Raw genomic sequence first — 16,125 nt, 5'->3', positions numbered from 1 at the left:
CCATCTTTGACCACCATGACTAGCCCCGAATCTTCTCAAGCACTGATAACACCACAGTATATTTGCCCAATTACTTATCTGCCTCACTTTCTAGACTGTGAGCATCTTGGGAACAGAGAGTAGCAGAGAACCTGAAACAGTTGACACTCAATAAATATTCAATTCAATGTTGAATAAATGTTTTCATGTGATACAACCAGCACCTGGCTCACAGTAATGATACTAATGAAAGCTATCATTTATTGAGCAATCCTATGATAGGTGTTCTATTATTATCTCCCTTTTGCAGATGAGGGATTTGAGGCTCAGAGAGGTTAAGTAAATTGCTCAGGGTCACACAGCCAGTATCTCTGTTTGAGTTCCCCCAGAAAACAGAGCCTGAGGCAAAACTTCTCAGCTAATGCTTTACTAAGGATGTAATCTGGACCCAACAGAAATGAAGGAAAGGGGACTGTGAGGCAGGGAAGGAGGAAAAACAAATGCAAATCATGCCTTACAGAGCTAGCCACAGAGTCTCAAAAACACACATCCGGGAGTTCTGTCACTCAGGGTGTGTCTGCAGAAGCCATGGGAAGCATTGCAGGTAGGGAGGGCAAGCACTTCACCTGCAGCGTGTCCCATCTCCTGTCCACTATTAGTCACAGTGAACCCAACTGCTCCTCACTCCTGGGTTGTGTCACCTGAGCCTTAGGGCAGCCAAAAGGGAAGGCAGTTTCTTCACCTGAGTCTGGGAGAAGAGGCCAAGAGGTCCTCCCCTCCCCTGCCAAGAATTCCGGTCAGGGCGGCTTGGGCGACAGCTGGGGATGCTGGGAGACTGGGCCATAACTCAGACCATGCCACTTCAGGCTGAGCTGGCCACGTGGCTGCAGCAACTGACCCAGGCCACCCACGGTGGGAGGCAAGCAGAGACCGCATGGCGTCCAGTGCTGCGGGGTGTCCGGGAAGGGTACAGCTGAGCACCCCTGACAAGGTGCATCAGTCAAGCCTGCTACAGCGAGTAAACATCCGAACAGCTCAGACTCACTCCAAAGCCCTTGAACAAATATTAACTGGGAGGCGGAAAAATGTATAAATAAATGACTGAACGAGTGGGAAAAATCCCTGGCAGTCATCTATTCCAAGTGTCCTCATTTTATAGGTAAATAAACCGAGGCAGAGATGCCCTCGCCACGGTCACCCCAGTGTAGTGGCAGAGCTGGGACTTGAACCTCCATCTCATGGTTCTCTGAACCCTCCAGCGGCTACGTGCTCATTTGTCAGGCCAGCACTTCCAGCATCACAGTGACACGTCTGGTTCTTGCCTGCCCAGCATCCATCCTCCAACCTCTGCCACCAGCACCTCCGGTTTCCTCCTAGGAACCACCCCACCCCCACCTTTACTCCTTATAGTTCCAGGGGGGTGAATGAACCTCCTGACACCCTACCCTGTCCCCAATCTCCAGCCCTCAACACCAATCCTAGGGTAGATAGGATCTAAGTCTGGCCATCAGAACATCTCATTTCCCTGGCCACAGTGATTGGCTCCCGAGTGGGCATGTGACCTAAGTTTGTCCAATGAGAGCTCATCACAATATTTGCTGCAACTATGTGCAGAGGAGCTTTTTTTTAATTTTCCCTCTGGGGTTGCTGAGCCTCAGAAGGTCAGCCTGGAGCCACCAGAAGCCAACACTGTAAGGGGGAATGTGCCCAAGAGTGAAGCCACCCCAGCAGAAAACAGCTGAGAGATGGAGAGAGAGCGAGGTTCTGAGCTGCTGGCTCCCCATGCCTAAAGCTGCACCGTAGCATTTTCAGTAGGGAGCCCAATACATTTCTACTGGAGCCGACTGGAGTTGTATTTGCATTGCGTACAGCAGAACACAAGCCCAGCACCCGCTCTGCAAGTCTTATGCCAGATGCTGGGATAAAGGCTTTTCAGATGCAGTGCCCATAACTTTCACAGCCTGCAGGGGAGATCCCCAGGACCCGGAGAAATATGTAAATCTGTTGGCAGGACTAGAATGACCAAGGCAGAAAGGTAGAGGGCACAGTGGCAAAGAAGGGCCACGCCTGAGGTTTAGCTATGGATCGGTAATCCCTGTTCACGCCTTCTCCACCCAGAAGCACCACACCCTCACCCGCTTTGATTTGGGGCTGGCGTTTCCCTCGTTGCCCAGCCCACCAGACAGCCTGGAGTGAAAGGCTGGTGACTGAAGGAAGTGGGAAGAAACGTACACGCCCCCCAGCTTATCACACACCTGGGCTTTGTTCACCAACCTGAGTGTTTCCCTCAAAGGCAAGGAGACATCTTAGGAGGTCACAGACTTAGTCTAACACTGGAGTCCAAGCAGAAGGGGCCACCGTGGAGGGGCTTGACCTGAAGCGCGGTGAGTCTGGAAGCAAGAGTGTTCTGAGGTCAGGAGGGAGGAGAGAGGGAGTATTTCCCAGGGGCCATAATGCGCCTTGGGTCCGTGAGCCCTGGAAATTACATACACTATTGTGTGTGTGAAGTGGTGTGTGTGTTATGTGATGTGGTGTGTGTGTGTGTGTGTGTGTGTGTGTGTACACAAGCCTGCATGGGGGAATGCATCCATCGTTTTAAATCATATTTTCAAAGAAATCCATCAGATCTGAAGGGTTAAGTTGCTGGTGTAGGACTTGGCCATCCTTCTGGAGGTGGGTGTCTTAGTCTGTTCAGGCTGCTGTTAACAAAGTACCACAGACAGGGCAGCTTGTAAACAACAGAAATCTATTTGTCATAGTTCTGGAGGCTGGGAAGCAAGTCCAAATGAGACACAGGCAGACTTGGTGTCTGGTAAGAGCCTACTTCCTGGTTCCTAATGGCCTCACAAGGAGGAAGGGGCAAGGGAGCTCTCTGAGGTCTTTTTTATAAGATACTAATCCCACATGAGTGCACCACCCTCATGGCCTCATCACCTCCAAAAGGCCCACCTCCTATGGCTATCACCTTGGGGGTTAGAATTTTAACATATGAACTGGGGGGGGGGGGGGGCACACAAAGACGCACTGCATTGCAATGGGGAAACCGAGGCTCTGAGCCATTACACTGCATAATGAGACCCAGCTCACACAGCCAACTGGTACCAGAGCCTGGAACAGAACCAGAAATCCAGCTTACCCGGCTGTGCCACTGGGAGGAGACAAAGGGTGCAGGCTAAAGTCCTCCCCGGTCCGACCTGCCCATCTTCAGATCTCAGCCTGGACATCACGTGCCCCCGGCTGGATCAGGTGCCCCTGCCCCATGCCGCCCCCAACATGGCCCTGCGCTTTCTCTCGGTGTGGGGCATGCCTTTCGCGTCTGTTAATCCAAGGGCTGGTGAAATGCACACCTCATACTTCACTTAGGCTACATCACACTCAGAGACCCGTCCCTCTCCCAGCAACCCTGTAATGGCAGCGCCCCTGTCCCTGGTGCCAAGGTCAAAAGCCCTGGGGGCATCGTGGTCTCTCACACTCCAAGTCCACTCCATCAGCAATTCCGGCTGGCTTGACCCTTGACCTTCAACAAAGATCTAGACTCCATCCACTCCTTGCCCCGCCCTCCCTCTCTGCCCCTCCATCCCACCCAGCGGTGTCCCTCACCTGACTGTCTGAAGCTGCCTCCTGACTGCTTCTCCCTTGTCCTCCCTTCCACCTACTCTTCATCCAGCAGCAGGAGCGATCTTAAAACACAAGACAGGTCATGTCACTACTCAGCTCAAGACCATCGGCAGACTCCCCAACTCACTCAGAAGTCAAAGCCAACGACCTCCATTGCCAACGAGGCCACCACTCACCCCCTTCCTCGTTCCTTCCAGTCACCCAGGCCTTTGCTTCCTCAAACATGCCAAGCACTCGCTCACCCCAGGGCCTTTGCACTGCTCCTCCCTCTGCCTGGAATATTCCTCCCCCACACGCCCACATGGCTGCCTCCCTCAGCTCTTGCTAGAAGGTCACCTTCTTTGAGGCTTCCATGACCATCCCCCATCACTCAACATCCCTCTCTCTACTTCATTTTTCTCTGGCGCTTATTGACATCTGGCACCTTATTTGTTGACTTGTTTTTTTCTGTCTTCCTCCCAAAAGTGCGAGCTCCGTGAGGACAGTAATTTTGCTTAAATCCCCAGCACCTAGAATAGTTCCTGGGTGGATGGGTGGATGGAGGGACAGATGCGCCGTATTTGTTCTACCCTGTTTATTTGTCTAGCCCACAAATCCCTAAGCTCCTTGAGGGCAGGGACTCATGTTCTATTCACACTGTATCTGTGAGGGTCACACAGAGCTGGGCACGTGTCAGCTGAATAAATGATGAACCCCTTCAGCTGACCGATGGGGATGTGGAAGCCAGGATAAGAGAGGGACTTGGCTTGGGGACATAACAAGGCACTAGCAGCCACCTCTGAACTCCCAAATCCCAGCTCTCCCACGCTGGCCGACTAGGGCTCCCCGGGGACTGTCCATGCTCCCTGGCTGCAGCAGTGGGAGGGGCGACCGCCCGGGCAGCCCCAAGAAACCACTGGGGTATTTGACTTTTAATCTAACCCTTTAATATCGCTTTGGGCTTAGGGCCCAGAGTCAGGTGCCCGATTCCCTGGGTGAAAGTCCCTGGTCCGCCACTCTGGCAGGTATAAAATGAGCCTTCGTTTTGTCATCTGTAAAATGGGAACCAAGACAACAGGACTTAGCATCCAGCAGCCGTGAGGCTTAAATGAAACAAGATGTTCCACGTGTTTAGCACGGGGCTGGTGGGGGTGCTCAAGAAGCGCTCACCGCCACCGACAGTTAATGCTGAGCAGGAGGAGAAATTGCCCAGTCCCTTGCAAGCGTCCCTCAGCTGGAGTCCAGCTCAGGGGAGCCTGGCCGGATGTGGTTTTGGGTTATAATGCCTCATTTAGCTTTCTGGGCACCTGGACAGTCAGCGTGATTTTCCCAGGTGACATTGAGCACATTATCTGGAGAACAAAACTCCTTTCAAGGTCAGAAACGCCCGGAGAGCCACCGGGACGGACAGAGGCAAAATCACGGGCCTCGGTCCGCCTGGGCTCCCCGGCTTCCTGGCTGGAATTACACCCCTTGGGATCCTGCCAAATCCCAAGGAGAGTCCGGTTTTGGCGGAGGAGGGAAAAAAATCCATCTTCCCTCATTCAAAGGGCCACCTCTCACTTGCTGGATAGCAGCCATGAGGTTATTCTAATCCTGGGAATAAAAAGTCTAGGCAACATAACCTCTACCTACCTACCTGACCAGGCTTCTCTCTCCTTCCCCCTGCAACACACACATGATTTTATCCCTTTTAACCTTCACAACAACCCCACCCCCATTTTCCAGAGAGGTGAGGGGACATCCCCAAGGTCACAGCACTGGGAAGGGGAGGATGTGGTCTGTCTACATCACCTGCTCAGTGATGGAACCCCACCTGCCCCTTGGGATTTCTAATCCGCTCTCACAGATGGAGAAACTGAGGCCCAGAGAAATGGGGCCACTTGCCCCAGTCACAGAGCTGGGAAATGGCAGAGTGACTGGCTGGCATCCAAGCCCAGGGTTCCTGCCATGTGTAAAGTGCTGGCCAGGCTTAGTGGCCTAAAGTGAAACTAAGGTTGAAAAGGACGGGCCCTGGGAAGTCTGTGTGGATGCCCTTGGCTTGGCTGACAGCTCAGCTGCTTTTGACCTTGAATGCCCTTGGGTAGGCTCAACCCTCTGGGCTCAGCTCTGGCCATCAATGACAGCGTGGGCATACCACCTTCCTACTTCCTCTATTATTGTGTAGGTCAGATTTTATGTTGACTCACTTTTTCATTTAAATAAATTTCAATTGTAAATGGGCAATCACTTTTGTGCCAAAAACAAAAACAAAGCCATCACTACAAATACAAGGAAAATCGAGCTGTATCTCCAGATCCCCACTTGACTCTGCTGCCTGCTCGGGGCTCCCTATTGTTGTGAAAGAGAGAGGGTGACAAATCAATGCCTGAGAGGAGTTTAAGACCCATCAGCTTCCACAGAGATAGTCTTAGTTGTAGAGAGGGACGGAAGGAGAGAACTAAACAATTCCGGCATTTTATGATTGAGTGACACTGAAGGCTGGGTCCAGATGCCATCTGAATATGTCCCCCAAGGACCACCGGAGGCACCGTGGCATCCACATTCCTCATATGGAAAACTCTACAGCAGGTACTCTATAGAGGCCCTTGCAGCGTGAGGTTATGTCATAAACTCTTTGTATTTGTTGATGTGTGTTGGAGGGGGCTGGGAAGAGGGTGGGGAGGGAAGGGTGTCATGCTCACCCACCCAGGGAGGGGTGGAGGGGACTCTAAGGAGTGCTTGCTGGTTAGTGGTTGAAGTGGGGTCTCATCTTCCCTTTGGAGCAGTTTGCACTCCACAATCACACTCTCCCTGTCCTCATGGTTCACCCTCAGTTCTCCATCCATCGCTGGAGTCCTTCCCTTCCTTCCCCACCTTCTGTTCCTCCTCCCTCTCTTGGATCTAGCCACGGGGACACAAACTTGGGGAAGAGGAGTGGTAGGGATATGGCTGGGGGAAGAAGGGGGGTTTCTTTCTATAAACCAGGGGCAGGAGTACTGGCTTCTATTTCCAGTTCTCCCCTGATTTGCCAGGGGATCTTGGGCAAGTCACATAACCTCTCTGGGTCTCCATGTGGTTTTCTAAAATAATGCCATTTACTTAAATGAAAGATACCTGCAAAAATACTTCCGAACAAAAAGATATACATTAGATAATTAAAGTGGTCACTGATTGGCAGGGGTTAATGGGCAGGGTGGTTGCTAGAAACACAGCATGTTTGTGTGACGTAGAAAAGGTGACCCCTCTGGGTAGATAGAAACAGTCCTTTTGGACAGTGCCAGGCTTGATGGGCAGAGAGAATGAATGAATGAACGAATGCATGAATGAATGGAACTGAGGGGGCCTTGCATGGAGCAGTGATGATGATGTGCAATGCAGGGGGGGATTATTCAAAGGTCTAAGCACTAACATTTATTCAGAGATTTGGGGTCCCTACTTCCATGATTTATTGGGACAAACCACTTCACACCAGTTGTTAGCATCTCCCATTGCATCGTGAGATCGAATGGAGTTGGATGACCTGGGGTATGAACACAGAACCACATCCCTGGCTCGGGGGGCGGGGGGGGGGGGGGGCGCACCTTTAAAGGCCCTGTTCCTCTCCTTGCCCCACAGCCTCCACACTAATCTTGCTCATTGACCCCCAGGTCACTGACACGCCACGATGGTGGGCAGCGTGTGGGTTGCTCTGGGACTCTCCCTGACCTGCATCTCGGCCCTCAGCCTCCTCTCCCCTGCCTGGTTCCAGACGCCCACCTTCTCCTTTGGCGTCCTCTCCTACTGCTCCTGGCCTCAGGGTGACAGCTGGAACCAGAGCTGTGGGATCTTCAGGTCCCTGGAAGACATTCCGGACTTTGCCTGGAAGGTGAGTCCTCTGCTCATCAATTCACTGGGACCTGTGGTGTGAGGGAAGGGGGACTGTCAAACCCACGGGCGCGAAACAAAGCCAAGTTCTGCACCACCACTGCTAGCCCTGACCTGAGCCTCTGACTCGGGGTGGGGGTGGGAGCAGCCGGGGGGTGGGGGGGTGGCTGGGTCTGGCTATTTGCATTTTAGCAAACACCCAGGATGATTCTAAAAGCAGCTGTCAGCCCATATAGCACCTTTGTACAAATTAAGACAAGGGGCCCCTTCTTTAGGACACTAAACTGCCATCTGCTGGAGAATTACTGTAATCAATATGCAAATCTATGATCCCAGTGCGTCTGAGTTGTGCCGTGTACAACCTGCACACGCCTACCTGGCCACCCTCTACGCACTGCTAGGTTGGAAAACCACAGCCAAGGTGTTGGAAGTCCCTGTTATGAGGCACATTACCAAATTCAACAATGGGGGCAGTGGGCCAGGACTCCCAGCCCAGGACCTGTAAGGAAAATTATACAGCCTTCATAACCGGTAACGACAAAGGTGATCCGCCGTATAGCAGGCAGTCAACATAGGTCGGGTGTGGTGGTTGTACACCCAGATCTTAACCCTGGCTCTACTACTCAATTAGCCGTGTGCCCTGAGGCAAATGACCCTACCTTCTGGGCCCTCAGTTTGCTGACGTGTAAAATGGGGATAAGGACTCAGTAGCTGGTCAATATGCAGGGGAACATCCTCCTGTCCCCACCCAGGCAACACCTCCGCTCCTCTCTCCTCCTGGCAGGTCTCAGCTGCGCTTCTCCTTGGAGGCTGGCTCCTGTTGGCCTTCCATGCAATCCTCCTCCTGTCCTGGGTCCTGGCCCCCAAAGAGCTGTGCCCAAGGAGGGGCAGTGGCAAAATGCGGGGGGTGCAGGCAGCTGCAGGTAAACCCACTGTCACATAGTAAGCAGTCCAGACATGTTGTGGAATGAATGATGAATGAAAGGGAAAAACCTGTCAGCAGGTCTGCGCTCCTGGGTCAAATCTCAGAGATAAGCCCTAGGAGTGAGTGTCGATTCTTCCTGGCCCTTTAGCAAGCCAGAAATGGTCAGGGGCGGGGGCGGAGGGGATGCTATCCTTAACAGCACCCTCTCCTGCCCTGAGCTAATCTCAGTCCTAATAGTCGGTCCCCCTTTATTTCTCTCTTATCCATCCACTTTGCATCTTCTCTACCTGGACCACCACACACAGCTGGGCAGCGCGGGTACCGCATAGGGTGCCAGCAGAGGGCTGACAGACGCTGAAATCTAGCCTACGCTCCACTTGCTAAGCTGCGAGACTGCAGGGTGGCATCTGCCCTGAACGGTTGCTTTTCCCTGACTCACACTTAGTCTCTGTAATGAGCTAACCCAGGCCTTGATGGTAATCATACCCAATTAATTCGCCACCATCTCTCATCTCTCATCTGCCCCTCTGCTGCCGGCCACCTTAGAATGTTTGCCACACACTGGCCAAATGGGTCCTGTTAAAACTGACATCAGATCCTGCCACCAGACAGGCTCATCCACCCTTCACTGACTTCCTGTCTCACCGAGTAAAATCCAAACTCCTTATGGTGGCCTATGAGGCTCCACCTGATCAACCCCCCGTTCTCTTAGCAACCTCACCTCTGGCCCCCTCTGCCAGGCTCCACGTGCTCCAGCCACCCCAGCCTGCCTTCTGTTGCTCATATACACCTGGCCTGTTCCCTCTGCGTGGACTCCTGTTCTCACGTCTTCACTTATCTTGCTTCCCTACTTCATTAAGGGCTCTGTCTCAGCGAGGTCCTCCATGGCCTCCAGGTAGGAGCGCCCCTCTCCTTAGATTCTCCTTCTTGTCTTGCTTTGTATTTTGCACAGCACTTACTACCTGAAATCTCTTATCTGCTTTCCTGATTACTGTCCAGTTCTCTCCACTGGAACGTCAGTTCCATGAGGGTGAGGATATGTCTGTCTTAGTATCACCAGCATCTACCATGGTGCTTTGCACATAACAGATGCTCAATAGTTGGAGATACAGTCCTTGTACCAGGCTTGCACAGTGGCTAGTGAGGATGGGTACATCAGGCATGTACAACTAATAGATACTTGGCACAACGGGGATAAGCACAGGGTGCAAGGAAAAATTCCAGGAGGGTGAAGGATGTTAAAGAAGGTGTCCCGGAGGAAGCATCACCTGAGCTGAGTCTGGAAGGACAAGTGGGAGTTATGGTCAAATGTAGAAAGGCATTTCATGTAATGGAACATCAGGGGCAAAGGCACGGAGACAAGAGAGCAGGGGTGTGCAGAAAACTGCAAGGAGACTGGTGTGGCTGAGGAGCAGCAAGCGAGGCTGAGGGTTCACCTGATTCTCCCGCACTGGGAATGCCCAACGTGAGGAGGTGTCCGGCCCATTTCCTTAGCATCATCAGTGCCCACAACAGCACCTCTAACAATTCTGGTGAATGAATGGGTGGACTGAATGAATGAATGAATGGGTGGGTAAGTGGATGGATGAATTGATAAGTGGACAATGGATGTCTTAGCAGATGAATGGATAAGGATGAATGGGTAGATTGGAATATGAATGGAAGGTGGAGATAGATGGATAGATGGATGGATAGATGGATGGATGGATGCAGGGGGCAGGTGGCTAAGTGGGCAGGTGGATAGATGTTTGGATGAGTGAATGGATAGGCAGATAGAGGAATGGAGAGAATGAATGAATGAGAATATGGTTGAATGGATGGATGAGTAGATGGACAAATGGGCACAAGGATAGTTCAGTGATGGGTGGATAAAAGGAAAGATGTGCTATTATGATATTAACTTTGCATGGTGACAGACCGTTACTAGACTTATTGTGGTGAACACATCATAAGGCATATAAATGTCAAATCACTCTGTTTCAGTTGTACAACTGAAACTAATATTATATTGAATGCCAACTATACTTTAATAAAAAAATTTTAGGGATAGACAGGCTGGTAAATTAGTGAATGAATGGACAAATGGGTGGATGGATGGATGGACGGACAGGTGGACAGGAGGGTGGATGAGTGAGGGAGTCAGGGAAGGTTAGCCCAGAGCCCCTGACACACTGGCTTTCTTCTTTGCTGTCTCCAGCCACCACCACCGTTGTGGGCCTGCTGGCTTTCCCTATCGGCCTGGCCTCCCCATTTGCCAAGGAGGCCTGTGGAGCCTCCTCTGTGTACCGCAGTGGACAGTGCCAGCTGGGCTGGGGCTATGTGACTGCCATCCTCAATGCAGTCCTGGCCAGCATCCTGGCCGTCATCAGGTGGCCCCGCACGACCAAAGTACAGGGGAGGACCATCCGCTTCTCCAGTGACACTGAGAAAATCATCCTTATGCCAGAAGTGAGGAAATAAAATTTTCTCAGGAGTGAAAAGAGCCCATTTTACAGCTATAAGAAATCACCACGTACCTAGGTTCAAATGCCACCTCTACGGCTTCCTTGTGACCTGAGGCAAGCCACTTCATCTCTCTGGACCTCCCTGTATTTTTCTGTAAAATGGCGGTGTGTGAAATATGGCCGACCTTATCCGGTTGTTATGATGGGAACTCAGGGAAACTGGGGTCATAACCCAGATATCATCCCCACCTGGGGACGGCTCTTGTGCATGGACCTTGGGGTACATGGTACACTGTTTGCAAAATGGCCTCAATGATTTCCCCACCTGTATCCACAGCCATATATATATATATATATATATATATATATATATATATATATATATATATATTTCAGAGAGGAAGGGAGAGGGAGAGCTAGAAGCATCGATGATGAGAGCATCACTTATCAGCTGCCTCCTGCATGCCCCAAACTGGGGATTGAGCCCGCTACCTGGGCATGTGCCCTGACCTGGAATTGAACCATGACCTCCTGGTTCATAGGTCGATGCTCAACCACTGAGCCATGCCAGTCAGGCCCAAACCCTTTTTCAATGTCATTTTCCAAAGTCTCCCATGGAGTGGTGGAGTCTACCTCCCCATTCTCTGAGTCTGAGCTCAGCCATGTGACTTACTCTGACCAAGGGAATACGGTGGAAATGACCTGATGCCAATCTCGAGCCTTGCACACTTCTGCTCACTGTCTTGGAAATGCTGCCATGGCCACGTAAACAAGCCTGAGCCAGCTGGAGGATATGAGACACAGGGCCAACAGCCAGCCCGGCTGCCCAGCTGATCACAGACACATGAAGTCCATCTGAGACCAGAAGAACCTCCCAGCTGAACACAGCCCACATTGCTGACACAGAGTCACAAGATAAATAAATGTCCACTTTAAGCCACTAGACTTGGGGTGGTCTGTTCTGCAGCAGATACAAGGATGCGAAGTGATTCACCTGCCTTGAACTTTTGTGTCCATCGGGGATGTGAGCCACTGCGGCGGGAGGACGGAGTCTTCAGAAACAAACATTTCTTTCAAGTTAAAAAAAAATTCCCCCAAACACAGAAACAAAAACAACTCAGATTCACACACCTCTTGGTTTATATATGTTTTCTCTCTATATAGACACAACTCTTCAGTAAACAGTTACAAGATGTGCTGGTAACACTGAGAAAGGAGGGCACGCTGCAGACAGAACGACTCCCACACACTCAACTCTAGGACACGACGACGACGCAGCTCACGGACACCTGAAGAAGCAGAGAGCTGAACAGAGAGCAGTTAGTCCAAGCCACAACCACGACGTGTCCCAGGACACCACGAGAGAAGGCAGAGAGGAAATCTTGTGCTGTGCTGTGTGACTACTCCATCAAAAAATAAGAACCAGAGGGTCTGGGTTGTGCTAACGAAACATCCCCTGCTAGGAGCAGCTATGTGGCAGAATGCACTTTTCTCGGGGGGGCCTTTCGCACATTTTTCCCATCCAAGGAAACTGGGGAACCAGGGTGAGAGGATGATCGCTCTTCGGAAGCAAGAGCCCTCTGGGGCTTGTCTGTCCCTCCCAGGAAGCCCCACTAGGGGAAGGTGGGGACTCAGATGCAGTTGGAGGCGCTGTGACCGAGGGAAGAGCTTCCCCAGCACGCAGGGCAGGGCCTTCTCTGGTCCTGGTTTGCTCAGGGTGGGAGGACTAAGCATCCCGTGACAACGCTTCAGTGTGTTACGTGTCTCCTGCCATCTCCAAAACCCGACCTGCCATTCTTGGGAAGAGCAGTTCCCCGACTCTGTTTCCCCCGATTCTGGTGCATTATCAGAATGGGCAAGACCACCTTCCTGGAGGACAGGTGGGCAGCTGAGTCACCGAACTCAGGATCTGTTTGTGGACTGGCGACCCTTGGAGAGAAGACGTGGCGGGGACCATTTCCGGACTGAGCCACCGTGGAAAACACGCCCATCACCCTGGCTGCCCTCTGTCTCCCTCTTCCTTCGTCCTGAGTGAGCAAGGGCACTTGGGGAACAGCTGCACCAACACACACATTCCAAGCTCCTGGAGCACCAGACCCATGTGTGGAAGGAGAGGCAGTCTTTCCTGGGGGGATCACAGGGGGCTCTGGGTGAAACCCAGAAGAGCCCCGGACTGTCTCCCACCTGCAGACACTTCTGGGATCCCACTGCCCCGCAGGAAGACTCCCTTCTTGAAAAGAAGTCTCTCCCAGAGTCAGGTGGAGGAGAAAAACGAGAGAATACAGCAGACGGAATCTCACCCCTCAAGGGGAGACGTGCGAGGCCTCCCGCGTGCCTTTCCTAAACGGGAGGGGGGCCTCAGGACACGGGCAGCTTAGGCAGAAAGAGAACCGGTTGGGAGATACACTGGTAGCCCCTCCTCTAATCCAGTGGGGATGTTTGGCAATATCCGGGGACATTCTGGGTTGTCACAATGGGGTGGGGAGGAGGGTAGTACTAGCATCTGGTGGGGAGAGGCCAGGGATGCTGCTCAACATCCTACAATGTGCAGAACACCCTCCCGGCCCCCGCCCCCCCAAAAAGGATGACCCAGTCCAAATGTCAACAGTGCTAAGTGCAAAAACCCTGCGGCCAGCCGGTCTTCCAGCTGTTCTGGAACATCTGCAAAGGCCCCTGCCAGAGTACAGAGGGCACCCCACAGACTCCCACACCAACTTCCGAAACAATCCCATCCCACGTCTCATCTGACAAGACAGTCTGGAGGGATGGGGAGAGAATAGAGAAGACGTCTGGAGGCCTTGAACAAAGACGTTCCCTCTATCCACCGACAGTTCCCGCAAGGAGAAATCCCAGACACGGGCGATCTTTGGTCAAACAGGAAAACGTAAGGCTGAACTCAAGGGGCGAGCCCTCGACCCCACCTGCCCGACAGCCAAAGTCGGGCCAGTTTCTCTTTGCACAGAAGTCCATGCTCACAGACAGACACCAGGACCTCGCTCCCCAGGTGGCTGGGAGGAAAAGTGGGCACGACAGGCAGGTGGCAGCTTGGCTGAGGCTGCCTGGGTGAGGCGGTCCTCACTTGTTCTCAATCAGAGTCTGCACCTTGTACACGAGGTCCCGGGCCAGCTTCAGGATCTGCTTGGTGTTGTGTCGCTCCGCCATTTCTGAAAGAGCAGAAGGGGGGACAGCTCGTGAGCCTCCCTCTGTGTCCATCCTCGGGACACACTTCCAGCACCTGGAAGGGTCTCTGGGGTGTTCCCATCATTGTCCTCTGACTTCAGCCCCAGAGGGATCTGGAAGCAGAGACCGTGGGGAAGTCCTGAGGCACCTCTGGACCTCATCTGTAAAATGGGGATTGTAACAGTGCCTGCTTCACACTGGGTTACTGTGAGATCAAATGAGATGACGCTGGTTCAGTGCATGCTTAAAAATGTTAGGTCTTGCCGAAACCGGTTTGGCTCAGTGGATAGAGCGTCGGCCTGCGGACTGAAAGGTCCCAGGTTCGATTCCGGTCAAGGGCATGTACTTGGGTTGTGGGCATATCCCCAGTAGGAGATGTGCATGAGGCAGCTGATCGATGTTTCTCTCTCATCGATGTTTCTAACTCTCTATCTCTCTCCCTTCCTCTCTGTAAAAGATCAATAAAATATATTTTTTAAAAAAAATGTTAGGTCTTCCCACCCCCTTCCTACAAATACAGTGCCTGGGAACTTTTTTTAAGAAAGCAATGCTGGGCACACAGTAGATGCTTAGAAGTGTCAGGGGAAGGAAGCAAAAGAAGGGGGAGGGAAAGATGGAAAGAAAAATAAATAAATAAAGTTATCAAGAGCCACACAAAATGGTCAAATCTTTAAGGCAGAATAGTCATAAACTTAGACATATATCATAAGGAAGTCATTTAGCAGAGGAAAAAGGCAGTAAGACCCTGGTTCCCGAACTGGGTGCCGAGGTACCTGAGAGCACCGCTGTGAACCCAGAAAAATGTAGAGGGGAATGCCGCAATAGGCCACACCTATTGCACACTAGAGTGAGTGAGTTCACTAACTACACTGCATTCCTGTCGATGACTTTATAGCTTTGCACAGCTAGGTTTTCAGAAAGCGGATGAACATCACGTGGCACGGGGAATGAAGGTGGTGGTGTCAACCGAATTCCAAGGCTTGAGAAGGCGGGCCAAGTCCAGCGGGTGCACACCTCCCATCCGTAACTGTACTTATTAGCACTAGGGGGAGCTGGGTAAGGGGCATCAGGAACACTTGGTACTCTCTTTGCAACTTTTCTGTAAATCTACAATTATTCTAAAATAAATTAATGATGTTTCCAGGGGAAGGTCACAGGTGGCTTTTTTTCTCCTTTTGCTTTTTCCAAAACCTTCTTTGGTTAAAAACAACCAATGTTATAAGTAGTAAAAACAGTACCAGCAGCTTCCTGCTATGGGCCCCTCATATGGAATAGCCATCATGCTCTCCTGACATCTCTGTGACTGAGATCTAGCACCATTTTCGTCCTCCAGGATCTGAAGCCCAGAGACAAGAAGCCATTTGCCTAAGGTCCCCCAACTCCCGAGTGGCAGAGCTGGGATCAGAATCCACATCTGTTCTGATTTCCAAGGCTATGCCCTTTTTATGCACGTCAACTGCCTTCCTTTGCTTGCTTTTCCTACACACACCAACCCTCTGAAGCAGACACTGCTACCCCATTTCACAGATGAGAAAGCAGATGTTTAGAGAGGAAAGTGACTTGTCCATGGGCGCAGCTGGCTAGTGGCAGAGCCAGGGTTTGCCCCGAGCTCGATTTCAACACCCATGCTCCTTCTGCCAGATCCCAGGGGAAAACATATCCTCAGCAATACAGGAGGTCGACTCATCCATTGGGAAGAGACACAAGAAGTGGGCAGAAGCCCCTCCAGCCCCTCCTGTGTGTCAATCTCAGTAAATTTCCATCCCTCCCAAGGCCCCAGGAAGGGGCCCTCTAGAAGCCTGCACCCCTCAGATGAGATCCCGGTCGTGTGGGTACCATTAAAGAACTTGATGATGTCTGTGAAATCCATGTTGTTCTCTAAGATGATGTCACGGTAGACCTCCACCAGAGCCAACGCGATGAACAGGACGTAGTGAGTGGATGAGACGTGTTTGGCTGCCCAAATGGTCTCCCAGACAGAGAAGACATCATCATAGACAAGTTCTGCCGAGACAGACACCGAGGCACACACACGGGGAGAGAGTCAGCCACAGGGCTCATGGTGCTGCCCGCCCTCTGGAAAAACCCCAGGCCAGCTGTGCTCTGAGCTTCTGTCCTGGCGCAGCAGAGCTCAAGCCAGGAGCTAGGAGACCT

At 51.9% G+C, this 16,125-nt stretch overlaps 2 protein-coding genes across 3 annotated transcripts in view; one reads left to right on the top strand and one right to left on the bottom strand.

The window, feature by feature from the left end:
• Positions 1-7,142: 7,142 nt before the first annotated feature.
• LHFPL7 (LHFPL tetraspan subfamily member 7) lies at positions 7,143-10,807 on the top strand (the record flags this gene model as incomplete). The annotated part of the gene is made up of 3 exons (XM_081114069.1): positions 7,143-7,423; positions 8,207-8,345; positions 10,545-10,807. The coding sequence occupies exons 1-3, from the start codon at positions 7,223-7,225 to the stop codon at positions 10,805-10,807; spliced, it is 603 nt and encodes a 200-aa protein (XP_080970195.1). The 5' UTR covers positions 7,143-7,222.
• Positions 10,808-11,909: 1,102 nt separating this feature from the next.
• The window catches only part of SGSM1 (small G protein signaling modulator 1), a 56,910-nt gene continuing 52,694 nt past the window's right edge, over positions 11,910-16,125 (bottom strand). For both annotated transcript variants that reach the window (XM_081114236.1, XM_081114235.1), the window contains 2 exons: positions 15,808-15,975; positions 11,910-13,955 (listed from right to left, as the gene is read on the bottom strand). In XM_081114236.1, coding sequence (XP_080970362.1) covers positions 13,867-13,955; positions 15,808-15,975 — 257 coding nt within the window. In that variant the 3' untranslated portion in view covers positions 11,910-13,866. The remainder of the gene's footprint in view (positions 13,956-15,807; positions 15,976-16,125) is intronic.

The sequence above is a fragment of the Myotis nattereri genome (assembly GCF_964212035.1).
Source record: "Myotis nattereri genome assembly, chromosome: 19".
NCBI lineage: Eukaryota > Metazoa > Chordata > Mammalia > Chiroptera > Vespertilionidae > Myotis > Myotis nattereri.
Note: the sequence above shows the minus strand (reverse complement) of the source record. Positions and strands in the feature narration are given on the sequence as shown.